This window comes from Eulemur rufifrons, chromosome 8, assembly GCF_041146395.1.
Source record: "Eulemur rufifrons isolate Redbay chromosome 8, OSU_ERuf_1, whole genome shotgun sequence".
NCBI classification, from domain to species: Eukaryota; Metazoa; Chordata; class Mammalia; order Primates; family Lemuridae; genus Eulemur; species Eulemur rufifrons.
The window spans coordinates 94514087-94541481 of NC_090990.1; the positions used below are offsets into that span (position 1 = coordinate 94514087).

Sequence of the window (27395 nt, forward strand, 5' to 3'; positions counted from 1 at the left end):
TATATGATGTACCCATCATTTCTTCCCTAGATGATTATAAGTTTCTAACTCTTGTCCCTGTAAACAAGTATTGTTCCTTCTAATCTATTCTTTATGTTATTGCCAGGGAAATCTTTTGAAACAACTCTCCTTGTACCTCTCCCTGGCTTAAAAACTTTTAGTAGCTCCCCATTACTCATAGGATAAAATCAAACTCCATACCATGTCATACAAGGCCTTGAAGAACTAGCTTCTGCTTGCCTCTATAGCTTCATCTGTACCTCAATGCTTGTATAACTTGAATCCTGCTTTAATTCTCCAAATGAGCTAAGGATTTTCTTTCTCTGATATCCCTATTTATACTGTTCCCGTGCCTAGAATGCCTCATTCTCTTGGCCAATCTTCAAGATTCAGTTCAATTTCACTGTGTGTGTTTATTTAATTACATTTTTTGCCCTTGGATACAAAGGACAGTGCCTGGTTTAGATAGATGCTTATATATTTAATTCAATTCAATAAGTATTTTTGAGCACCTACTATACATGAGGCACTTATTTTTGTCAGACAGTAGAAATAACAATGAAAATTAAACAAACAAGGTCTCTAACCTTAAGGAACTTCCAATTTAGCAAGGAAATTAGACAAACTGATTACAAGTGAGATGAATGTTACAAAAATAAAAGAGTTCAGAGCGTTCTGGGCACATAAAGTAGGGGAGGGGACCTAACCTATTCTATGGACTTAGGGAAGCCTTCTGTGAATGTTTATTGAATAAGGGATTTAATGAAAAACTCTATCGAACCAGGGTAAAAATGCAGCATTAAACTTCAGGCCAAAAATCCAAATCAGCAAACAAAATGAAGGAGATATGGCTTGTTAGTAATATACATGAAAAATTATAGACTATATTTGACAGGAAAGCACAAGGTAGGATGTAACTGGGTAAAACACTTTGGCTTCTCCAGGAGAAACACACTATACAGAATCTGAAGATACTCCATTATGCTCAGCATTCATCAGTCCTCTTTAAAAGATGTGGAAAAACCAGAGGGCATTCAGGAGTCAATGACCAGAACTGAGGTACCATGAACCCAGGTCACAAAAAGAAGAGCTTCCAAAAACTGGAAGGTCTTGATATATGAAGACTCAGAGGGTACGTAATACATACAGCTGAAGGTTTGTCATGTGGAAGAAAGATTATATTTACATATAATCCTGTGGATTTATAGGTAAAGTAAGGAAGAGACAGAAGGAACAATTTACAAATTGCCAGAGCTATTTAAAGCAGGCAGTCTCTATCCCTGGAGGTGATTACATCTAAACTGGCTGGCCACTGAGCAAAATGTTGCAGAAGGCAATCCAATCCATGGAAGGGAGTTAGCATGGATAACTTTGTACTAAAGCCTTTTTAACCCTGATATTTTATGGCTTGAATACATGAATATTAACAAATCTTTCCTTGTCCTAATCTATACTGTAATGATGCCTAATAGATCACATTTCCCACAAGGTTCTACCCTGTATACTAGATAGAGTGAAATAAGAAGATAGGCTTTAGATATCTTCCAAGAGGCTGCTTATATGGCCTTCCTAACAACTCACTTCCTAGCAACAAACTATTTTACAGTTCATATTTATCTCATTTATCTGAATTTTATATTTAAGGCATGCATTTGTTTTTGTAAAATCTATAATACATATGGATGAAAATATCTCTATGGATATTTGGTTGAGTCCAAAGGCAACTCTTGTCTGACATATTCAAGATCCCCAAAGCAAAATTTCCCTCTCAATACATGAACATGTAATTAACTATCTGTATCTATATGCTCAATTTCAAGATTCTAGATTTAAGAATATATATACATACACACACATATTTCTTAGGACTTGCTAACCTTGATTTATAAGAGCTCAAGAGAAGGGGTATTTCCCAATGTGAACAAAAATTATGATGTCTTTGACATGTACATCTGTGAAATGACACTGGCCTATCACCCTGTGCCCAGCTTGCAGATATCTTAAATAAAAAAGAAATTATCATGCAAGCACTGAAAGATCTATGTAACACTCCACAGAAAGCTACGATCCCTAGTGTTTCCAATTTGTATCACTGCAAAAGAGAACACATAGAGGGGTTGAACCTGTGCTTATTACACACTTCTGAAAAATGGAAATTTGAGATTATGTAAAATGGCTCGATCTTCTGACAAAGTATAAGGTTCTTGATTTTCTGGTACAAAGATAAATCCATTCTGAGATGCTTAATATTTAAAAATAAAGAAATAATCCAGATTTTGAAGAGTTAGTGGGGGCCTCAAACCAACTTTTTTGGCTTAAATAGATGCTGATCTCTAGTTTTTATTTGTTGAAAACTAAACCATCTGTTTGAGTAGAAACAGATTTTTGCTACAAGGGATAAAGAGTGAAAGTGATCTCATTGAAAGCTAATGGGACTCTGAAGGTCACTTAGGTAGCGTGGACTCAGTGGGCTCCTTTGGGTCAAGGAAGTACTAACATCCTCGAAGATGCAATGCAAGCTTATCTAATCTAAAACTCTGGCAGAGGTGGGAAACCTGCAGCCTTTTTTTTTTATGGAATAAATTATATTTTTATTGCAATAAGGATAAAGGTGAGGTATATTATTTACTTTTTTTTTTAATTTCAGGATATTATGGGGGTACAAACATTTTGGTTACATGTTATGACTTCGCCACACCCAAATCGTGATTTAAGGCGTGCCCTTTCCCCCCTACAATGCTCACCGCATCCATTAGTTGTGAGTTTACCTACCCCCAACCCCCCAATCCCTAAAGAATATTACTACCATGTGAGCACCTTAGTGTTGATCAGTTAGTGCCAATTTGATGGCGAGTACATGCCTATTCTTCCATTCTTGCGATATCTCACTTTGGAGGATGGGCTCAAGCTCTATCCAGGAAACCTGCAGCCTTTGGGGCCACATGTGGCCTTCTGGATCCTTGAATGTGGCCTTTTGACTGAATCTAAATTTTACAGAACAAATCCTTTTAATAAAGGGAAGTTTGGGCCGGGCGTGGTGGCTCACGCCTGTAATCCTAGCACTCTGGGAGGCTGAGGCGGGTGGATCGCTCGAGGTCAGGAGTTTGAGACCAGCCTGAGCAAGAGTGAGACCTCGTCTCTACTAAAAACAGAAAGAAATTATATGGACAACTAAAATATATATATGTACAAAAAATGAGCCGGGCATGGTGGCGCATGCCTGTAGTCCCAGCTACTCGGGAGGCTGAGGCAGTAGGATCGCTTAAGCCCAGGAGTTTGAGGTTGCTGTGAGCTAGGCTGACGCCACGGCACTCACTCTAGCCTGGGCAACAAAGCGACACTCTGTCTCAAAAAAAAAAAAAATAAAATAAAAAAAAAATAAATAAAGGGAAGTTTGAATTTGGTCAAGGGGTCGCACTTGGGGATCTGGAGGGCCACATGTGGCCTTGAGGCTGCAGGTTCCCCAAAACTATTCATGGAAAAAATGATCTATGTAACTGCCAATAAATCATCAAAGCAATAATTATTCTTGGTAAAGTAATAGTATTCCAAGTACATAAAGGCAACTCTACAGTTAACCCTTTTTTCCATCTAAAAATCTATTTCCAGGTTTACTTTATAGAAAAGGGTTCAGAAGAGGCTATACTAAGTGGGGAAAACCTAATGGTTTGGGGAGAGTTAAAAATGAATACGCTTATGACTTTAAGAAACAAGAGGGAAATAAGGCCAATCAGAGGAAATGAAGGAGGCAAGATACAGCTATAGTACAACTATTTCATGTAAATCACAAAGAAGGCAAAAACTTCCCCATACTAAATATATATTGACAATTAACTATCATAGCATTTCTTTAGGCTTTGGATGGAGAGGAGAAAGAGATAAATATAAAAATATAACACAGAATCCCTACCCTCAAGGTGATTATCTCTGAGTAGTGTTAAGATAAAGTTATAAGTTATAGTAAGTGTATTTAGTAAAGGAAAGATTATCCTAAGACCTACAGAAGTATTCTAGTGGCCCACAGAAGTAAAGAAAAAGTTTTATAGAGGTAGTAAGATTTCAGCCGGATCTTGAAGGATGGGCAGGAGATAGGCAGCATGGAGGGAAGAGGGGAGGCAATGCAGGGCATGGATACCACAGGTACAAAGGTAGCCAGACTGATCTCTTTAAATATTCTTTAAATGTAAATCAGATCAAGCCACTTCACAACCTCAAACTCCTCAGCACTTCAGCACCTTCCCACTATAAATCTAAACTCTTCACCATGGCCTACAATTCCCTGCTTACCTTTCCAACTTTATCTTACATCATTCTCACAACTCCCTACCCGGCTTCTACTCTGGCCTCACTAGTCTTCTCATAGTACCTAAAACTAACATATTCTTTCCTGCCTCACCGCCTCTGCTTTCTTGCTGCTTGCTCTGCTTGCAATCTACTGCCCCTTGGGTTTCACAGTTGGTTCTTTTCCTCTTTCAGTTCTTGGCTTAACTATTATCTCCTCACCATCCAATCCAAGGGGGCCTTCTCTACCCCTCACTCCCGCCATTATATTTCATCAAGGCACCATGTCTATTTCTTTCCCCTAAATTGTCACAAGCTGTAATTATTTTGTTTGGGTTGTTAATATTTGTTTGTTTTCTTCTGCTCTTCCACTTAAAAGCTCCTGTAAAGTGTGAACCACACATACCTTATTCAATGTTGATATCCCCAGTGTTTGGCATAAAGAGGGTTCTCAGTGAATAAGTATTATATTTTTAAATGAACTAATGAATACAGATTCAAGAAACCATGAGTAGAGCAGTCTGGTTAGATCTGAGTTGAGAAGGTAGTTTGGACACAGACTGTCTTGGGCCTTTAATGTCAGGTTAAGGCATTTGGATTTCACTCCACAGACACTGAAAATCCATTGCTGGTTCTTAAGAAGGATAATGATATAACAAAAGCAGTATGTAAGGATGACTCATCTTGGTAACAATATGCAGGGTGAATTGTAGGAATTAAGATGGAAAAATAATAAATTAGGGAGACTAGTTAGGATACTACTGTAACAATATGGACAGGACGTTAATCTCACTAACCCCAATCATGCCCAAGGTGAAACAAAGGGAAAAAAATGAACAAACAGGAAAACAAGCAAAGAGACGGAGTTCAGCTCTCTTCCTTTTCTCTTCAGATCTCCACTTGATATTTCTTGCTGCCCCACACCCATCCCCAAAAGCTTTGTATTTTGTAAAACCATAGAGGTGGTGAATGAGAATGAGTCCAAGGCAATACAAGAGAGAGAAAGGGACACTAACTTATGAGGGGGCTGGTGGTATTTAACAAAAAGGAAAGAGAAAACCAAATTTATCAGTCAACAATTACTTAGTGGTATTATAGGTTACTAGTGTCACACAAAATGCCCACCAACCCCATTTCCAATTCAAGATGCCTAAATCTAATACCATCCTTCCCATTTTATCCATTTCTTTGAATGGTGGTACTAGTCTCTCAGTGTTCTGGTCTCAAAATCATGCAATTAGCTTTTACTTCTCTATCCTTCATACACTATCAGTTGCCAAGCGCTATATATTTTTCCTTGAGAATTTCTTTGGAAATTTTAAATCTCTCTCCATTGCAGGCCTTTAATCATCTCATCCCAAGACTGTTGCAAGTTTCCTGGCTCATCTTCTCTCTTCACTTTTTTCTATTGATAGTCCTCAACCAGATTAACAGTCTCTTACAAGAGTCTTCATTGCTTTGTTTGACAGTTTACAGCTACTTCCTTAACTCATTAATGACCAAAATCATCTGGCTGCATCTTATGCAATAAACATGTATTTCTCCTTTCTTTTCAACATGAATCCTTTCTTTACTGTCTCCTCCCAGACCTTGCTCAATCAATCTCAACTTAGCAAATGATGGGAGTGCTGCAGTAAGTAGCTGCTGCTAATTTGTTCACCTGATAGCCACTATTTCCTTACTAAAAGAACTCCAAATTTTTTTTCAGATCACAGTGTGCCTAGTTAAAATATTAATATTACATTTCTGAGCTTCCTTCAAAGCTAGGCCTAAACATTTGATGGACACAGTTTATGTTTTATGAGACATATGTAAAAGTCTGCTACAAATTTCTAGAAAATGTTTGCTCTGATAGCATCATGCCTTCCTCCTTTTTCCTGCCTGGATACAGATATGATGGCTTCAGCTGCAGCAGTCACTTTGTGATCATCTGGGAAAAACCAAGAGAATTTCAGCAATCTTGGCCTTAGCATCCTTAAGTTATTAAATCAATCCCAGCCACTGAACTCATTCATTGTAGTTCTTTGCTGTGGACTTCTCAATATACTAAAAAGAAAAAAAAATCCAATTTATATAAGTGAAAGCTTAGTTAGGTTTTTGTTACTTGTAGCTGGATGGAAACCTTTCATAAATATCTCATGCTCTCCTTATCCTTTTAGTTATTCTAAGTTTCCTTGACAATCCAGTTCCTAAGGTTCCAACTGATGGTAGTCATCAAGATTCTATTATCTATCATGTTCTTCTAATTTTTGATTCTACACCATAGACATTGGGAATTTATATTACCTGGTACTTAACTGATCTTTCTTTAAAAGAATTAATCAGCATATTGTCTCTGGTTTAGAAGTGATCTCAATCATCACTGTTGGTCGAAGCCTAGCTGGTATCTTAGCATCAATATGGGGCAGTGAGCTAAAAAGGGATCTGAGAAATTGAGCCAAATTTCACCTAAATTCTAAAGATAATTGGAGTCGTCTTCTGCTTCCATTAGGTGATTGTCTTCTTGGCAGAAAGCTGCCAAATCAGTCCAGGGACCCAAATGTAAACTTAGGTTTTTATAAAGGCATTACTTAATGTAGTTAGTGTAGTAAATGTTAACTCTCATCTCTTACTTGCCTGTTATACATAATTAGTGGCTCTGTATATATATTTTGAGAGAAAAAAAATTTCTTTTTTCAGGTGAATAATGTGATTTTTCTACTTTCTTCGGTAGAAATTCTCAGTGTGGGAATTTTATTATCGGTTTTAGTAATGAGTCAAAAGTCAAAGAATTAAAGCCAGGTGTGGTGGCACACATCTGTAGTCCTAGCTACTCAGGAGGCTGAGGTGGGAGGATCGCTTGAGCCCACGAATTCAAGCCTACCCTAGGTAACACAGTGAAACCTCATTTCTTAAAAAACAAACAAACAAACAAACAAAAAAAAACAGAGAACCATGATTATGTATGTAAAAGAAATTAAAACATAGTTTTAAGAGAAGACTCCATTCACTTAACTGTCTCTATGCAATTACATAAAATTAAAATGGAATGAATTGCAATGAAAATGCAAGGTTGCTAATACATTTTTTTAAAAATAGATACCCTGCAGGCCTTTAAGGAGAAATGAATTTATAAGAGTAAAAGGCACAACTCTCAGCCTGCTTAGGCAACCCGTCTGCTGGAGCAGAACAAATAAGTCAGTTTCCAAGTATATTTGCTTTGGGATAGCCACTTCTAAAAACTGTGATCATCAAAAGCAGTTATATCAACATTCACTTATTATTAAAACCAACACATTTATTTGGTTGGTTTGCTTCCTGCCCTTCTGTTTTACCTACTCCAGCTAAAATTGTGTTTCAAGTGTTGGCACTGGCATTTGCATACCAATGCTATTAAGTTTTTCTAGATTTTCTTTACATGGAAATTACTTTGAGATTAAATATAATGACAGTTTAACCTGGTTGTCATCTGTTCATCTATTAATACTCGGGCCTTTAATAACAATGTGGTAGAATTAGAGTAACAGTATTATTTTTATTACTCATGTACCACACTAACAGGTACACGGTATACAGCGGGGAAGGAAAACAGTAAAAACAAATCAATGACAGTGTTGGTCAAATTATGAAACGTATCTGCTGATGGCTGTGTTCACAAGATTCATTCCCTCATTAAAGATGTCTACAAAAGTAGCTACCATTAAAAAAAAACCCCAAAACCCTCTTTTATGTTCTAGCTTGTTGAATTATTTATCAAGAGTGAAAGAAAGCATTCAATCAGCAGTTTTATAACAACATAAATGAAAATAAATTTAAAAGCAGGAAATGTTGACTTACAGTAACTATTAGAACTTCCAAAATTCTTTTTTTAAAAATAGCAATAGTTTTTAATTCGTCATCCACTGCTCTGCCAACCATGTGATCATTTTTAAAAAAGCCTTTTTAAAGCATACTTAGCATTTGACTTTACTTCTATAATCCTTGGTATGAAGACTTCTTCAGACAAAAAAAGTCTTTCTTGCAGGTTTGCTAATCTGTTTTCACTCTCTTATGAGACAAAAAATTTAAATAATAAAGAAAACAAGATAAAGAATAAGTTACAAAAATAAAATTGGTATGGAGAACACAGAATGATGTGACTGGTAATTTCTAAATGGCATTAACTTCACGCCCATATCCTACTTGCTTTAGCTATTTTTTATTTAAACTTTTTTCCACTAGGTCAAAACCACAAAGTATAATCATTATATATTATCTTTTGAGACCAGACATTGACCTGGAAATGTAATTTACTTTACTCAAATTGGAAAATCAAATTCCTCTTCCCAAATATCTCCATCCTATGTATTACCTAAACCAGTTACTCAATAAAATCTGACTTTCTATCTGCACTTTCTGTTCTTTACCACTGGCTCCAAAATTTTACAGGCTCTATTTAAATCTGAGAGAGGAATCCCTCACAACTTTTTTTTCTTTCAAAATTACATGTAACTTTTAAACTCAGAAATGACAGAAAATATATTTTATTCAACTTTCTCAAACTGTTATATTGTTCAGGATTAAAATCTCTAACATTAGGAATATCTTCTCTGCTCTTTCGATAAATTGGTGCCCAAACTTTTTGTGCCTACATAACTTATACTCTTTAGATTATAAATTGCATAATTATAATGCAGTTTGTCAAATTCATATGTCTAATAAGCCAAAGATATCTATCTCTGGGTCTTGAGGAGTCTTGTATAGTTTCCCATACGTAACTTTCTGCATGTTTTCATTTATAGTACAATTATTGAAAAGTAGGTTAAAAATTTCAATTCACTCTTCAACTGTGAACTGCACAATTACACTGTTCTCAGTGAAAGTGTATCCCTTACACTACGGGTATAAAGTGGTATAAAAATCTTTTTAAATTTTAGAATCCCAAATATTTTTAATCCTTGTGTATTGTCCTTAATACTGAAATAGTAAGATAATTATCAGAAGATATTTTATACAATGTATTTAAATCCTGGTTCTGCTACATAGTGGTTGTGTAAATGGTATGAATTACTTTCTTGAGCCTTAATGTCTTCATCTAGAAAATAAAGAGAATATAGATTGAGCATCACTAATCCAAAAATCTGAAATGCTCCAAAATCTGAAATTTTTTGAGCATTAACATGATGCCACAAGTGGAAAATTCCACTCCTGACATCTTTGCTTTCTGATGGTTCAATATATACAAAATTTGTTTCATGCATAAAATTATAAAAATATAGTATAAAATTACCCTCAGGCTATGTGTATAAGGTGTATATGAAAAATAAATGATGATTTTCATATTTAGACTTGGGTCTCATTCCCAAGATATCTCCTTATGTTTATACAAATATTCCAAAATCTGAAAAAATCCAAAATGTGAAACAATACTAGTCTCAAGCATTTTAGATAAAGGATAGTCAACCTGTACTTAGCTTGCAGCTGAGCATTACATGAGTTAATATAAATGAAAGTGCCTCTTTCATGTTTCTTACAATGTTCCTATGTCACGTACTGTTCTGGGTACTGGGATATGGTGGTAAGTGGTGAACATAGCAAACACGATTCCTGTCCTCACAGAGGAGAAGTCAGCTAAGCTTACTGAAGAGACATAGGATGAAAACTAGACAAGTCATGGTACCAAGAAAGCCTACAAATAATGTATTTCAAGAAAGGGAATGTCAAAAATGTACAAGAGGGGACTGATTGGAAAGCAGCATGGGAGAACTTTTTGAAGCAATGAAAACATTTATATCATGATGGAAACGGTGGTTTTATAAGGGTTTACATTTGTCAAAATTCATTAAATGTACAAATAAAATTAATAAATTTTATTGTATGTACATTACAAATACTTCAATAAGTCTAATTTCAAATAGTATAATGTCATTAAAGATAATAAAAATGGCAGAGGAGCTGTTGTAGATTAAAGGATTAAAGGAAACTCAAGAAGCATGACACGTGGATATAATGTATGATCTTTGGATCCTGAATCCAAAAAAAAAAGCTATAAAGAGTATTGTAGACACCTCAGGTCAGGAGTTTGAGACCAGCCTAAGCAAGAACAAGACCCCATCTCTACCAAAAATAGAAAAAAATGAGCCAGGCATGGTGGTGCGTGCTTGTAGTCCCGGCTACTCCAGAGACTGAGGCATGAGGATTGTTTGAGTCCAGGAATTTGAGGTTGCTGTGAGGTATGATGACACCACTGGTTTGGGAGCAAATGAGGAAATTTGAATACGCAGTTTAATATGAGTACTAAACTGTATTGTATCAATGTTAAAGCTTTTTGTTTAGTGTGATCATTTTATTGTGGTTATTTAAGAGAATGTCCTTTTCATAGGAGATGTATTTTCAAATAAAGTGTCAGGATGTCTGCAGTTTACTCTCAAATGGTTAAAAAAGAAAAAGCCAATCCATGTGAGTGAAGATAGACAGATATAAAACAAATCTAAAAAAATATTAACAATTGGTGAAATCTAGGTAAAGGGTAGGTAAATGGTCACCACATATTCACTGTACTCATCTTTCAACTTCTCTATAGATTTGAAATTTTTAAAAATAAGAATTAGGGAACTAAAAAGAGGGAGAATAATTAGCTGTGTCAAAAACTACTGAGAGGTCAGAGAAGATGAGAATGGAGACATGACCTTTGACTCTGGCAAGATATTGGTCATTGATCCTTTTGCAAGAGCATTTCAGTCTAGTGAAGGGGCAAAAGTTTGGTAAGAGTAGACAAAGGAGAAAATGAGAGGTAAGAAAGTTGAGGCAGTGAGTACAAGCAACTCTTTCAAGAATTTTGCTATGAAGGGCAGCAGAGAAATACGATGTGGAGTCAGGCAGCCTCCCTATACCAAAGGTAGTATTAAGACATTTTGTATGCTGATGGGAATGATCTAATAGAGAAAAGGAAATTGATCATATAGAAGAGAAAGGGTATAAATGCAGCAGTAAAGTCTCTGAGCACTGTGAGAGATGCTAGGATTTAGGTTTGAAAAGGAAGGAATCACCGTAGATGACGTTGATGATGACAACAAGGAAAATAATAAAAATGACAATTGTTGTGACACAGCAGCTAACCAGAAAATAACCAGGCACTATTTAAAGCACTTTTACTCATTTAATTCTCACACAGACCCTAAAAGGAAGGTATTACTAATATCTCCTTTTACAGGTGAGGAAGCTGAGGTACAGAAAATATAATTAACATGCCCAAGGATACATATGTATTAGTAGTAAGAGGCAAGGCTGGGATTTAGAAGCCAATGGAAGAGACTTTTCTTTCAGTGCAACAAGAGGGAAGGCAGAGTTTGTGGGTGTAGATGCAGCTGGGCTGGCGGTAGTGGAAACATGAGGTAGCTCTCGTATGATGACATCTATTTTCTCAATGCAGCATTTGGTGAGTTCATCAGCTGAGGGGGTGGGGAGAGGGGATGTTGGAGTTTTGAAAAGACAAGGTGAGAAATTCTTGTTTCAGAAGAGAGGGAAAGTGAATTTACCAGCAATGACTGGTGGTATTGAATACCCCTTTGAAATTAATCGCTATAAATTTCAAGTGAATCTACTTATCTTAACTGGACAATATTTTCTAGCAAGTTTCAGCTGTTTCAGAGAAGGCATAAAGGGGAGAGTTGGGTTTAACTACAGTGAGGTTTTTCCAGGCAAGTGGGACCCAAGAATAAAGAAGCCAGGGAGCAAGGAGTGTTCGTAAAAGAGTCCTAACAATATGGCCATGGAATCCAGGCTAGGTAAGGAGGAAAGTATGGCCATTAAGGATGTGATAGATATAGAAAAAAGTGGTAGGCTCAAAGGACTGGAGATCTGTGAGGTAAGAGAGTACTTGGAGTGTGAATATTGAAGAGAATAAGTAACAGTCAGAGTAGGAAGTGTGAAAAGGAGATTTCAAAGGGAGTGCCATTACTGATGATGGTAAGGGGAAATTATGAGCACATGATGTGGGTGGGAGGCTGAAGTGACTGGATCAGAAAAGGCTGGGGTGCTAGACAAATCCTCTATGTGGATGTTGAAGTTATGCAGAGAGATAACAGAAGCAGTAGTGGAGAGTCACTGGTGAAGGTGGGGCAGATGACAGTAACAAAGAAGGGCAAGAGGAGTAAAGTCTGATGCGATATACTTGAAAGATGTTAGGGGGACTGAAAGAGAAAGAAGGAGAGACAATTTGGAAGTTGTAGTGGGGAGCAAGGATACCACCCAGGCCCCTGCAGGCTGTGAGGTACATGAGGTGGGGAAGAAAAAGCAGGCTCTAATTTGAGAAACACCCTCAGTGAGAGCAAGAAAGTGAAGGGATTGTTCAGAGAAGAGGCTAGGATGTAGCATAGTACTTGACACATGGTATATATTCAATCAATAATTTTCGATTTGAATCTTAATTTTTCTAATAGTTTACTACATCTTAAAATGAAAAAATTTAAAGACTGTTTACAAAGAATCTGAAACAGAATGAAAATATAGTGATGCTCTAATGATTTTATTTTCCAAATCCATGAAAGGCTCATCTTCAAAAATTAGTCACCTAGCCAAGATAAACATAGTTGAACAGCATCTTATTATTTTTGGCTTAATGTCAATGGGTAGATCACTGTTATAAAATAAAACCAGGCATTCTCTTGCATAAGAACTCAAAATCAGAAGAACAAAATTAAGTGAATTCTGCCTTGATGAAGCTTAGTAAATGGCCTTTCTGAGTATGAGCTGACCAAAGTTAAATCTATCACAGTTCAAGCAGAGGAATATAGGTACCTATAGGATGAGAATAAATGAGATTTCCTAAATATATTTTTTAAAGTGTAATAAAATACATTTTGGAACATATTGTCCTTATTCTGGTAGCAGTATGATTATTCCATGAATAACTTCAGAGTTATGCTTTTACTGAAGAAAGAGATGTTCTTCTCAATGTTATAGTTTCTTTTCTTAAATTTGTTTTGAACATCTTTGTAAGACTAAATAAATATTAAAATTTGCTTATGCTTTAACATAAAAAGTCATTTATGTTATATGTCTCTAAAGTTGCCTCCTGAGCATTTCTAATAAACTGTCTGTATACAGCTCATGAAATTCTATACTCCTCTATGGTCTTAAAATGTACGATGAATATTATTTGTTCCCTAAAGACTAAATTTTATTGGAATTTATTATAATCCTCCTAAAATCCATTGTTTGTTTTGTAACTTTATTTGATGACTTAATTATGATCATCAATCAGAATGAGGACTGGTTCTGCTGCAGGTTAATTCAAAGGGCTTTTCATTTTTATCTTCCTTGTATACTATGAGATTTTTAAGACTAGACAGAAAATTTACTGGTAGTTCCATTATGCCAGATAAATGGACTTGAGAAAGATGGCCTACTCTCCTATTTTCAGTAAGTCTAATATGATGTGCCAAAGAAAGCAATTAGTCAATAATATACATTGTGTTCATTTATAACACACAGCTCGTATTGGGGGTTCTTTCTCTTCTCCATGAAGAACCCAGCTGTAAGTAATCTCTCCTTCACTAAATTTCTTTAGTACTTTGTATACTTATGGGACTCTCTCTTTGGAGTACAGTTATTTCTGTGCTTGTTTTATTTTTCCCTCTAGACTATAAGCAAGTATACTATGCCTTAACATCTTTAGATTATAGTATTATTTATATTTTGTTTAATACCCAGTATTAGTAGTAGAACAAAATGCAACAGTGATACTATCAATATCAAAATCATCAGTATTATGGATTAAACATAATTATGTTTCTGTGGCTTGGTCTAGGATCATATTAACATATAGGTAACAAAGGAAACTGCTTTAAGTTCCAAAAATCTAATTTACAAATTTACTGTTAGAACACAGCAAGGACTTCTTATACTACATTTATGACTACAAAGGCCCCAGACAGGAAGTCTGTAGAGCAGTCAAGATGGTAGCTTTTCCAATTTTGCAAATAAAAGAGAACTATTTTTTCTTTTAAAGATATATTTAATAAAATTTTTTAAAAAAGAGTATGGAATATAAAAATAATATTTTTGTGAAAACAATGGGAAAATGTTTTAGAAATAATGCACGGATATATATTTGCCCAACTGAACATTTTAAAAGTCTTTTAACTGATTCAGAGAATCTTGGGTAAACAAAGGAAACTCATGTTCATAAACCAAAATTTCAACTTACCATTTATGTTTATTGCTGGTAATACAATTGACATTTTTGGTCTTGTGGTCTTGTTATGGGTGGTAGCTGGTAACAGCAGGTGATCCTAAAATTGACAAAGAACAATCTGTTATATATAACAACTGGTTTAGTCCTGAACAGGCCAAATTCAGGGTTTCTAAGAGGAACAGTTCACTGGGATCATGACAAATGACTGTTTTATTTGAACTTGTCTTAGAGGTAATTAACTACAAATCATCTTAGAATCATGCATGCATTCATTAATGTAATACACATTTACTGTCTACCAATACCAGGCACTGTGCACTCATCTTGGAAAACTCCTGGGTTCTGACAACATACATGCTGCAGTATAAGGAACATTGATCAAGGAGGTTTAAAACAAGGGGTTTTAGTTCTGTGACTAAATAGATGTATGATCTGGAAAAGACTATATAACCTTTCTGGGTCTCAGTTTCTAGTCCTATAAAATGATGAGGGCTAGATTAGATAATGTCAAAAAATATTGAAGTTACCTATCCACTAAACAGTCATTTTCAAACTTTTTTTTCTTTAAGGAGAAGAACTTTTTTTTCTCAACAAAATTCTTACCCCAAACTATTGATATATAAAAGAGAGATGCTAATTGAAGCACGGTCAGGGCCTAGAGCCTTGCCTGCTTAGCATATTCTTCTGCCTCTGAAGTGGCCACAGAATTAGACATTTATTTGTAAGCAACAGGTACATACAAAAGAAGATGTGCCACTCTTGCCCTTAAAAAGCATATATAGTTCAGTAGAACAGCTAAAATTATGTGTATCTAGCACAACTGCATAGTCCTAAATATAATATAGCCAACTTTTGATGATCTGTAAGTGACCCAGGTTATCTGAAGTTTCTGGTTTTAAGCCACACTTACTAAAAGTAGGAATGAGCCAAGAGGAGTTTGGCTTCAGAAAAGGGCAAGTATAGATGTTTTGAAAAATGTATATATATCTGTAGATATTCTAAAACTGATTATAAATGACTCATAACTTTGATATTAACTGCTGTCTTCAATAGTTCCATTTCTTCCTAGAAAAAACAAGTATTCTCACAGAAAAAAGAAAAAAAAAGAGGTACATTAGCATTTCCATTTAAACTGGAGATAAAACTGAACCTAAGTTTAACCCATTTTGCTTTCTTTTCTTGTTCCTATATTCATTGTTTCATCATTCATTCAAAAAACTTGCTATATGAAAGGACTCATCAAAAAGTAGGATTTGATATAGCTGAGAGTGATAAAAATTTGACACAACTTAGGTGAAAGTCAACATGATTAAGAAATGCAGTTATCAGCAAAGCTACGAAAAAATCTAAAATGTGCAAACAAATTGAAATTGATATACATAAACAGAAATGTGTAGAAAACATTTCCAATAACTGCTTGTGCTCTGTGTAATTCAAGGAAACATTTCCATGAGAACATGTTTTTAAAAATCAGGGAGGGGAGGGAAGATGAATAAAGTTCTGTTAGAATTCCAGCATTGTAGTATGGGAGTTGTTTTGTTTTGTTAAGTGCATTGTTAGAACACAAAGATCACACAATTTTGAGAGTAAGATAACATTATAAACAAAAAAAAAATACAGTTTGCTGATCTTCCTGCCATGAAAATTATAAATACCTTAATTCTTATAATTAAAATACCATTTCAGGGTCTCTAAATTGAATGTGAAAACAAACCAAAAAACTTGCAAGTCCCAAATTAAGGCTATTGTAAAAATAAACACACTTAGATTCCATTGGTCATGGGTTAAGGTCAGGCTCAGACTTGATTCTGAGTTTCCTGCTAAGATCTAGATGCCATACTAATTGTTGTTTTTAAACATGATTTTCTGAACCTCATGTCTCCTACTTTTTCTCTTCAATAAATTTCAAACGAAGTAGTTACTTCTCTAGCAGAAAGCCAAAAACCACATTATTAGTTATGAAAAAGAAGAATCATATCTTGCATGCATACAAATTGTTACAGTTGACTTGCCTTGTCTTTAATTATTAAAGGTTTGCAAACTGCGGAAACAGCCTACAATTTAAGGTGCCTGTTTATCAAGAAGCCCAAAGATCAGACTGCAGGGAACCAAAGCTGGTATACTACAAACTTTAATAGTGCTTATCTTAGGTTAAAAAATAATTTTTTATATATATATATATTCATATATCTGGGACAGTATAGTTACTTCATTTAACATTTACCTTCACTTCTTTAAATATAAATGTTCTTGAGCCTCACAACAATGAATTTTGAATAATTTTTTTTCTCTGTGTTCATCTTTATGCTTTTTTAGATCATTAATCCTGTTGGCCATATTTTCAGAAACAAAGGTGCTTTAGTTAATCAATCAAGAAATATTTACAGGCCAGGCGTGGTGGCTCATGCCTGTAATCCCAGCACTCTGGGAGGCTGAGGCAGGAGGATCACTTGAGGTCTGGAGTCCCTGAGCAAGAGCGAGATCCCATCTCTACTAAAAATAGAAAAAATTAGCCGAGCATTGGCAGGCCTGTAGTCCAGCTACTTGGGATTGGGAGGCTGAGGCAGGAGGATCGCTTGAACCCAGGAGTTTGAGTCCAGCCTCAGTAACATAGTGAGACTTCATCAGAAAAGAAGGGCAGGGCAGGGCAGGGCAGGACAGAAGGAAGAGGGAAGGGAAGAGCAAACAGAAGCGGGAAGGGGGAAGGAAAGGGAAAAGGGAAGGGAAAGGAAGCTGCCATAGAAATAAATATAGTAATTCACAATAAAATTAAGGTCCAACTGAGCTATCCAATTTTGCTTCTACAAATGCATGTGGAGTAGAACCTGATTTACTAGATTCAAATGACCCTTCCCACCCCGCTGTAAAACTCACTGACTGTTGACCATAGCACAATGAATATTTACAACTAGTTGTAGCTTTTTTTAAGACTACTTTTGCCAATTGTATTTGTCAGTATAATTTAATGAAATATTACATAAACTGATAAAATATAGTGTGAAAAACCAGAAAGACTTGGTAAAAGCGAATAAGTTAAAAAAAACTTCTCTCATTGCAAAACAACCATAAAAATCATAATAGTCTGCACTCAGATTGCTTAACAGGTATATTTAACTTCTTATACTAATTTAAAGTAACTGTAACCAGTACTGGAAATTAAGTTTGTAGGTTAAGCAAGAAAGGCAACATGGAATTCTAAATAGTGGATTGGACTCAAAGAGAAGGCATTGGCCTTACATAAAAGAACTGGCAAATGAATGCACATTTAAATAATTACAGGAAACAAAGATTCACATATATCTTTTTAAAAAATGATTTCCTGCTTCAGCCAGTCTTGTTAACGAACAGACCATCTACTAGTCCCCATTATACTAGATAAGATGGCTTCTACTGAATTAGCAAACTCTGGCTCGAGGCTGGAGCCCATTATCTTGGATAGAAAGGAATGTATTTCTATCATGATGTCCGCCTAGGAATGAAGGAAACTCAGTCTGCAATAGGCTGCACTTGTGACACTGAGCAGCTTTCACACAGATCAACGTGGATGTCTATCAGGCAAAAAGTTTTGCAACGCAGGCCAATATTAACAACAATGACCTCTTAACATTTTATATTTGGCCCATATCCACCAGATTCCAGAGATGGGGTTGGTTGTAACAGAAAACTGTTACAACCAGATCAAAAATGAAAATAGTATCTATCTTTATTTCAAAAACAGCTTTGTATTAAATTTTCTCTACCCCATGTTCTTGTCATAGAGAGCTTTTTTTTTCTTCTATCACTCTATACCTCATTTACCTTACTAACAATCTTTCAAGCTGTCCAACAAACTAAAGGGCATGTCAAGCCTCAAAAATAAGAGGGCCAACGCAGCAATTAGAAGTATGTCTTTCAAAGTTACTTATCTATATTCATCATATTTGGAAATAATGCTGTTTTCTAGTAGTTATACTAATAGTTGATCAGAAACCAAATGTGTTCATTCACTAAAGCAATGGTAATTAGGAAATCTGAAATCATTAGAAAACACAGTCACATAGTGACCTATTCTGAAAATAAAAATTGCAAAAAAATTAGAGGTAGTAAAATGTAATCATTTTAAAGTCTATTAAAATGTCTGTGATGCAGAGCTTCCCATCATAGTAAAAACATAAGCAAAGTGTATTATTCATCTCAAAACTAAAAATAGTTAATATAAATAGCTAATATGAATGCAGTATTTGTGCCACTAATGTATGCAATAAAACTACAGACCAATAAAAGGAAATGTAAAGCTTGCATCTGCACCATTAGTATGCATGTCAGCCACATGAAGAATAAATCACAACTATTAGTGTACAACAGATGGCCCAAGAATGAGTCAAAGTGTACACTTTGACAAGAGGATAATTTTAACACTTTATACAAACCTGATAATGCTGACAAGTTGACCAGGGGAAAAATGAGCTTGGAATCTTAATAAGTACAAACTCAAGTTTTGCTTTAAGATATGGTTTTCATATCAAACTCTGCAGGATGCCCCCCAAACTTGCCCAACTGACCTTGGCCACCTCTTTTATTCACACAAAAAAATTAGGGTAGGCCATACAAAACTGGCAATTTTGTGGGTCAAATATCAGCAATTTCATACGGTTAAACCTAAGATGTATTTATGCCTCTTTTTTTAAAAACCAGAATTAACTGTGAGTTTCTTGATCAAAATGGTCTCTCATAAATACTTTCCCAAGGATGAGGCAGTAGTTTACCAATCATTCTTTGCTCTTGATGAGAGTTTCAGGGAAAGTATTTCTAAACCAGGTCAGGATTGTTTTCCCTAGAGAAAGCTCTTAGACAAAATATTGGTTACATGCTTTGGACAGGTATAGGACCAGGAAGTCTTTGACTCTGTACTTCATATTACATTCAATAACTAAAGTTAATCAAAATTCACATTGTTGTCAGCTATAATAGAGAGCCTTTTCAAAGACGGGGCAGTGTGTGGTTTAGGAAAATAAGTGAGGACCTCTGAAACTTGTTATTAATTATCATTTGATGAGTGTCAACAGTGTGGCAATCCAAGAGAGTGTCTTATTAAGGAAAAAGATCAAATACTAAATGCATAAAAAATTTAACCATTTGAAACTTTGTCAGACATAATGTTTCATTTTAGAAAATTCACTTTACTCAGGACTACTACTGATAGGAAGTGAATTTCCTGAGGATTAAACTGCATCCTTCAGGTATCCTACCAGAGCAAACCACAAGGGGGCAGGAAGGAGGGTCTGTGGCTACAGGAAACTGAGTCAACAATTATCCTGAGAAAAGAGATATTAGGAAACAACTCTTCAAGGAAAAAATTAAACACAAATATCTAAGAGAATTATTTTATTTTTTGCTATAAAGAAGGGGGAAAATGTTGGGTTGATACAAAATTTTTTTTTTTTAAATTCTAGGCAGAGTCTCAAAAGTAGTCTCAAATGCTGTGTGTGTGTGTGTGTGTGTGTGTGTGTGCAGGTAGCACAGCAAGGTGGAAAGGGAACACTGGAAGATATTCTAGCTGACTCTATCAATGATTCTATAAATTTCTGGAAGGGGAGAAAAAAAGAGGTCCCACTTAATTTATATTTCTAAAGTTATCCCTCCTTGTATAATCCTCAGTGTCTGGCTTTTCCCTAGCCTTCACTTCAGATCTTGATCCTCTTGTTTCCAAAGCAATTCTGATCTTGCTTTCACATATAAAAATAGGGAAGATTTTAAAACGTCCCTAAAATACATTTTAGGAAAGATTGGTATTGACAAGGCAAACTACAAAGTGAAAAAAAAAAAATGTATGCCCCTTAAATTTCTTTTAATGATCTTGAAATTTTAACCATAATCTGTGATAATCTGATTTACCTATAGGACAGATTTTCTCTCAGGATCTTGGGTTAGCAAAATAACCAAACTGAATACTTACTCACATTGGAAGCTGAGCTTTATTGCCAGTTGCCATCCTGGATGGAAGGATGGAAATATGATACTATACAGACCTGTTCCATAATAAAGAAGAGTTCCCTTTTCATAACACATGCAGTGTACTTTCCATCATAAATAGAACAGCAAGTTCTCAGTATCACTTCAGTTTTAAACGGCATTTGTGAGATATAAAGCATTTATAGGAAATGAAAGTTTTAATTGTTTGGTCAAGTATTGTTCTAGAAAGCTAGAAAGGACAATGCTTTCATCTAAATTTCAGATGGCAATGGCTTAAAAGGAAAAACTGAGCTATAATAGCATTCATTTTAAATTCTGTACTAATTAAGTATCTTTCAGAAAGCATTTATAGTCAAAGGAAGCTGGGATCAGAAGTAAACATGGTAACAGCAGAAGGTCCTTCTAAAACATAAGTTCTTAACAAAGGATAATTATCAGAATCACCTGTGAGATTTTATAATATAAATACCCATATTTCCCACCCCATGAAAAAAATTCTGATACAGTAAGTCTGAAGTGCGCCAAAATTTTGCACTTTTAACAAGTATCCCTGGTGATTCTGATTCAGACAGTTCTATGACTCTCTTTTCACAAATACTGGCCACCATGACATAGACAGAGATTAAGAACGTGGACTCTGGGCCAGGCGCAGTGGCTCACGCCTGTAATCCTAGCACTCTGGGAGGCTGAGGCAGGAGGATCTCTTGAGCTCAGGAGTTCTGAGACCAGCCTAAGCGAGAGCAAGACCCTGTCTCTACTTAAAATAGAAAAATTAGCTGGGCATGGTGGCACATGCCTGTAGTCCCAGCTACCCAGGGGGCTAAGGCAGGAGGATCGCTTGAGCCCAGGAGTTTGAAGTTGCTGTGAGCTATGATGATGCCACTGCACTCTACTCAGGGCAACAGAGCAAGACTCTGTCTCAAAAAAAAAGAAAAGAAAAGAAAAGAAAAGAGCATGGACTCTGGAATGAGACTGTCTGGGTTTGAATTCTGCCTCTACCCCCTAATTTCTAGCCAAATTCCTTAATCTCCCTGTGCCCTCGTTTTCTCATCAGTAAAACAGGCATAGTAACAATACCTATTGCATGGATTGCTTACAAAGATTAAACAAGTGAATATTTTAAACCACTTGGAACAGTGACTGGCATGTAGAAAGGACTATTATATAAATATACAATAATTGTTTTTTAAAAGACCACAAAGTTTGAGGTAAGGGAAGTTCTTGAGGAAATGTAACAGGTAACACCAGCATGGACACTGATACAGGAAATCTACATTTGTTGTCTAGTTATTCCCCTCAACCTTCTAATTGAGAGCCGCTCTTCCACTGCTGAATAAAAGAAAGGGTGACAGGCAGTCATGACTGATTCAAACTCTTTAGCCTAGAAATGCAACCTCTTTATAATTTGATCCCTACTGTTTTGGTCTCTTTCTCTCATGATTTCACTAGTATTTATTCCTTTTCATAAACACTAGCACCAACTGTCACAGATATTTTCTATGAATTCAACCAAGAAAAGAAGACACCCTCATATTTCATTTCCTTTCATTTAAAAAGATCACAGGGGGAAAATACTTGAAGCACAAGTATTCAAAGCCTCCACCCTATCCCTAAACCTTTTCTAAGTTGGTATTTTTTTTTCTTTTGTTAAAATTGGTTTAAATTTTAAAAGGTATGAGCTATCAGCAGAGAAAACAGGGCTGGAAGTTGGAAGGATGTAAAGAGATAGGTAAAGAGGGTCAGCCTGAGCTGTGGTCTTCTGTGTGACAGAAGGCAGACTGGGACAGTGACTCTATGGTAGAGAGGGGGCACTAGGAGAGGTGAAAATCTTAGGACATTTTGTTGTCTGTGGTTTGATTTAATATTCCCTTTGGAATATTTTCAAGAGACTTCATTAAAGGCCCACATTATTTATTAAGTTTTCAGGTGCTGGATTTGTATTTCTTTTGGATGTGCCACCATGCCAAAATCAGCCTAAAAGAGGGCAAGAAAATAAGTTTAATTTTATTTGCATTACACAGATAAGGGGTCTTTTCCTCTGTGGAGATTTCATAATGGTCATCTGGCAGAGAAGCACCTTTAAAAGTTAAACCTTAGTACTAAAAAAACAAAAAAAGTTTTCATAGGCCTAGTTATTTGAAGAATTTGGGCAGCCACTATCTGTACAACACATGCCTTTCTCTGCCCTCCCCTCCATTGCCTTATCTCCCTTCCCTCCTAATCCCTGGCCTGTCCCAGCCACTCAGCTTCTGCTGTGGTCTGTAGCACTTCCCCTAGCCTCAGCCCAGTCTGCTCTCTTGCCTGTGGTACTTCCCTTTGCCTTGCTGAATGGTCTTGGCTGCTCCTAATATCTACCCAGCTCTAGCTGAGAGACCAGTCTCATACCTAGAAATGAGCTCCTGTGGTTCAACCAGGCTGCCATCATGAATCTTAATGTGGGTTTCAGAGGTCCAGAGGAGATTTGCGGTGAGAGGAGGATATTTAAAAGCCCATAATAAAAGGTATGAAGAAGGAGAGATCAAAGCCAAGTTTCTAATCTGATCTTCTTGATGTTTAATATTGTCAAGGCAAGCCTTGGATTATATTTCTGAATTTATTAAATAATTTTCATTTTGGTCATGTGACTTTCAAATACATTTCCCCAAATCTTTAAGATTTGATAGTACTAGCTGTTGGTTTTGGCTATCCAGCATTCAAACATCTTGTATACTTGTAGGTATTGCCATTGACTGGGTTTTTATGGGGGAAATATCTCCAACTATAGAAGCTGAAGGGAAAGACATAATTTCACCCCCAGTTTGCTGGCAACTGGGGCACAGACATGTGACCTAAGCTTAGCCAATCAGATAGTCTCTTAAAATCCAAAGATTTGTACTTCAGTGAATAAAGACTCAGAGAGATTTGGATTATTCACAGCATGACAGGGAAGGGCCACGGATAGCAGTGCTTGCTAGCAGCCGTGCGGGTGTCCAGTGGTGTGTTATCCTAATCTAACTTTCTGAGCGAGACAATGGCTGTTCTTTACTATGTAGCCTCCTTTGATTTGCAAATAGTTTCTTCCATTCTGTGGATTGTCTTTTCTCTTTCTTAGTGGTGACCTCTGAAGCACAAAAGTTTTTACTTTTGAAGTCCAATTTATCCGTTTTTTTTTAAATTTTCTTACTTGTGCTTTTGGTATCATAATGTATGTTTAGTTTTATTAACTTTTCCAGAGTAGCTATACCATCTTTCATTCCCACTAGCAATATATGAGTGATCCAATTTCTCTGCATCATTGCCAGCATTTGGTTTTGCCACTATTATTTATTTTTAGTCAATTATTAAGATGTAGTTAAAGTATCAACTTTAAAAGGTCCATTCTCAACCTTTGGGGACCAATTTCCACCCATCAGCTTCTTCTCTTTCCATTTCCACTCTCTATACCCTAGGATTAGGCAAAATGAACTGACCCTCATTTATGTTCCCATAATTTCTTATGCCCATCACTATTAAGTCAATTAACAAGTTATAGTTGATGTTTATATGTCTGTTTCTACTGGGTTGCACTTCTTCAGGGTATGATTCATAATGGTGGGATCCATGGGCCTCCCGAAATTGTATGAAACATTCTGTTAAAATATGTATATGAATTTTTCTTGGGAGAGGGAGGAGTCCATGATCAACAATGGATAAAAGATCACTGTTTTAGAGGAAAACTCCATCTTTTAATTCCCAGCATCTCAGACTGAAGGCACTCAATAAATATTTTAATACAAATGACTCTTTTAGTGAAAAAAATTATCTTACTAAAAATTGTTTTATATCTTACAAATGACTTTTATGCTATAACAACTACTTTATTTCTTTTAAGCAGAAGGATTCACTTGTAGCCATAATGACTTTGAGTGGCTAAATTTTATTTACAGTGAAACAGTGAGAAATCTTTAGCAAAGCATTTGATATAGAACAGTTGATTCTCCCAATTAATGACCATTTCATTTCAGATTGTTGTTTTCTAACATCCAGACATGACTGAATAGAAATGACTAACAGCTGCTCTGGTCAGTTTGTGGCTTACTCTATCATCATGGTTATTACTCACTCACATCCTTTGGAAAAACTCTTTTCTAATCTTTACAGTCTTGCCCACAATTAAGTGCACTCTTTTTCCAACACATCTCAAATTCTACCAAAACAAATGCTATTACCAATCTGTATTCATATTATGATGAGATATACTAGAAACAAAGGAAATTTAGTCATCTACAAAGATGACTTCCAAAAGATAACAAGTTTGAAATTTTTGTATCCATAGCCCTAAAATATACTGGGCAAATAACGGCCCATTGAAACTTTTTTTAAATGAATAAATGAATGGGTGAATCTTTCTTCTTATTGTTAAAGGAGACCTTAAGTCAGCAGAACATGAATTACACTCATTTCAAGATGCTTAAGTTGTTATGTCTAGGCAAATTCATTTTTTACAAACTTCCTTAGGTGATGGCAACAACACAACATAACACAACACACATGCATAAGATAGTCTAAAAGGAGAAAGTTTACAAATACACTCCTCATCAGAAACAGTAATATAAGGAGTACGAATGGTGGCAATCATACTAATTGGAAATCATTTACTTCCTCATCAGAGTCCAGATAGTTAAGCTAATGCCTCTAAAAAATAGAAGCCATCACTTTAAGATACTGCCAAACACTTACCTATGGAAACTTCTAAAACAACGTGCAAGGAATCTAAGCTGGAGATCACTCTCCAATATGACAGCTACACAAGTGATGATATGAGTAACTGATTAATGCTGAAGGCCGGAAGAAATAACATGTACTGAGTCCTGCACTGGAATGCCAGGTCACATAAAAGTGTGCTCCTTATAAACAAAAATTCTGAATAGATGAGAGGCTCTTAGCAAGATATTATACAAAGGTAATGCTCCTTATTCTAGAAGGTTTTTTTGGGGGGGAGTTTCTCTAAATTTTTGATCTTTGCTCTTTTAACAACCTAAATCTTTTATTGGGAAATATGGCTATAGGTATGTTCTTAGACTTATCAACTGGTTGTGAGCTCTGACATTCACAGAAGATCATGAAAAAATCACTTACCAATATAGAACTATTAATTTTAAAAAAGTGTAGAATGATGTGAGATAATAAGATATATCTGTATCTACATTTGTTTCTCTGCCCCAGTCCCTGGCACAGAGTTCCTAAAACCCTTGTAATTTCCTGAGCTATGGGAGCATCTGACACAGAGCTCCTAAATCCCTTGGAATTTCCTGGGTGATACAGGAGCATATCTTGGTGGACTCCTGGATGGGAGCTGGTCACCAGAAATACTAAGCCATGTTTATGAGCTTGGAGCTTTCACTCCCACCTCACATTCTCTGGAGAGGGAAGAGGGGCTGAAAATGGAGTCAATAATTGATCATGCCTATGTAATGAGGCCTCCATAAAAATCCCTGAACCATGGGGTTTAGAGAGCTTCCAGAGAGCGGAATGCATGTGGAGGTGCCCAGATGATGGTGCTCCCAGAGAAGGCACGGAAGTTCCATGCCCCTTTCTACATATCTTGCCCTATGTGTGTCTTTCATCTAGCTGTTCATCTGTATCCTTTGTAATGTCCTTTCTAATAAATGGGTAAATGTAAGTAAATATTCCTCTGAGTTCTATAACCTGCTCTAGCCAATTAATTGAACCCAATGAGGGGGTAAAGGGAACCCCCAATTTACAGCCAGTCAGAAGCACAGGTTATATAACCTGGGGCTTATAATTGGTATCTCAAGTTTGGGGCAGTCTTGTGGGACTGAGCCCTCAACCTGTGGGATCTGACACTAACTCCAGGTAGACAGTGTCACAGTTGAACTAAATTGCAGGACACCAAGTCGGTATCTGCTAGAGAATTACTTCGTTGGTATGTGGGGAAAAATCCCCACACACACATTGTGGGGATTAGAGGTGAAGTGTTGTGCTGAGTAATTGTGAGTAGAGAGAACAGTGTGTTTGTTTGTTTGTTTGTTTGATCAGAAGTAAATGACAATGCGAAATAGCCGGCTGGAGTATTAGGCTAATTATAAAGTGCAGTGATAAACTAAAAAGAAGAACTAAAGCCTATCAAATAGGAAAACAAATAGGTACTATTCAAAAAAACCCACAAAGGAAAGTGTCTAGGAGGTGAATGCTAGATAACAAAGGGTGGTGAAGATATTCAATTGACTAATCCTAACCTTTTCTTTGTTTCAACATACCCATAATTATTAAGCAAGGATTCCAAACTGCTGCTTTCTAAAATGTAAAAAAAAAAAAAAAACTATCCAAATCAGTGTAAAAATTTCCTGATGTTTTTCTATTTCCCAAATCTTGCTATATCTGTGACATTAAAAACACAATATAAATATAGAATATATGTAGAACTAAGAGTCAATAGTCAATAAGCTAAAAATCTGGCCCCAACTTCTTCAACCTTATGTTGTACAACACTCTCTGAATTCTAATAAAATCAAGTGATTTCCTTTATTCCCTTTCTTTCACCCAATGTATACTTAACTTTGCAGTGAAGTTACCTGTGTCTGGAATGCCTTTGTTTTGGCTGGGAATACCTTTTCACCTTATATGACTCTAGCTCATGCATTCTTTACCTTTGAAGGCTTTATGATCATCTCCCTTCCCACCCAAAATCTCAAGTCTCAATTTCATATAGGGGATTTTCATAAAGGTCTGCTGTAAGAAAAAAAAAAAACAACTAATATATGATAGAAATTATATTAGGCAAAAGCACAGAATCATAAAGTATGAAGAGACCTCAGAGATCAGTAGCCCTTACCCCCATTCAAAAAAAAAAAAAAAAAAAAAAGTCAAGCCCAGTTGGGATTTAGAGCTCTATCAACAACAATTTTATTCCAATAAACCAACAACTTGCAACTCAAAATAAATGTTTCTAAAATCACCAAGAAAAACGACGCCAAGACCTTCAAAGTGAAAAACAGAATTCACTCATGAAAGTTAGTTGATCAAA

At 35.9% G+C, this 27395-nt stretch overlaps 1 protein-coding gene across 1 annotated transcript in view; it reads right to left on the minus strand.

Moving 5' to 3' along the window:
- The window catches only part of ATF6 (activating transcription factor 6), a 204056-nt gene that overhangs the window by 56216 nt on the left and 120445 nt on the right, over positions 1-27395 (minus strand). The window contains exon 15 of the mRNA XM_069480287.1: positions 14450-14534. Within this exon, the coding sequence (XP_069336388.1) occupies positions 14450-14534 (85 nt within the window). The remainder of the gene's footprint in view (positions 1-14449; positions 14535-27395) is intronic.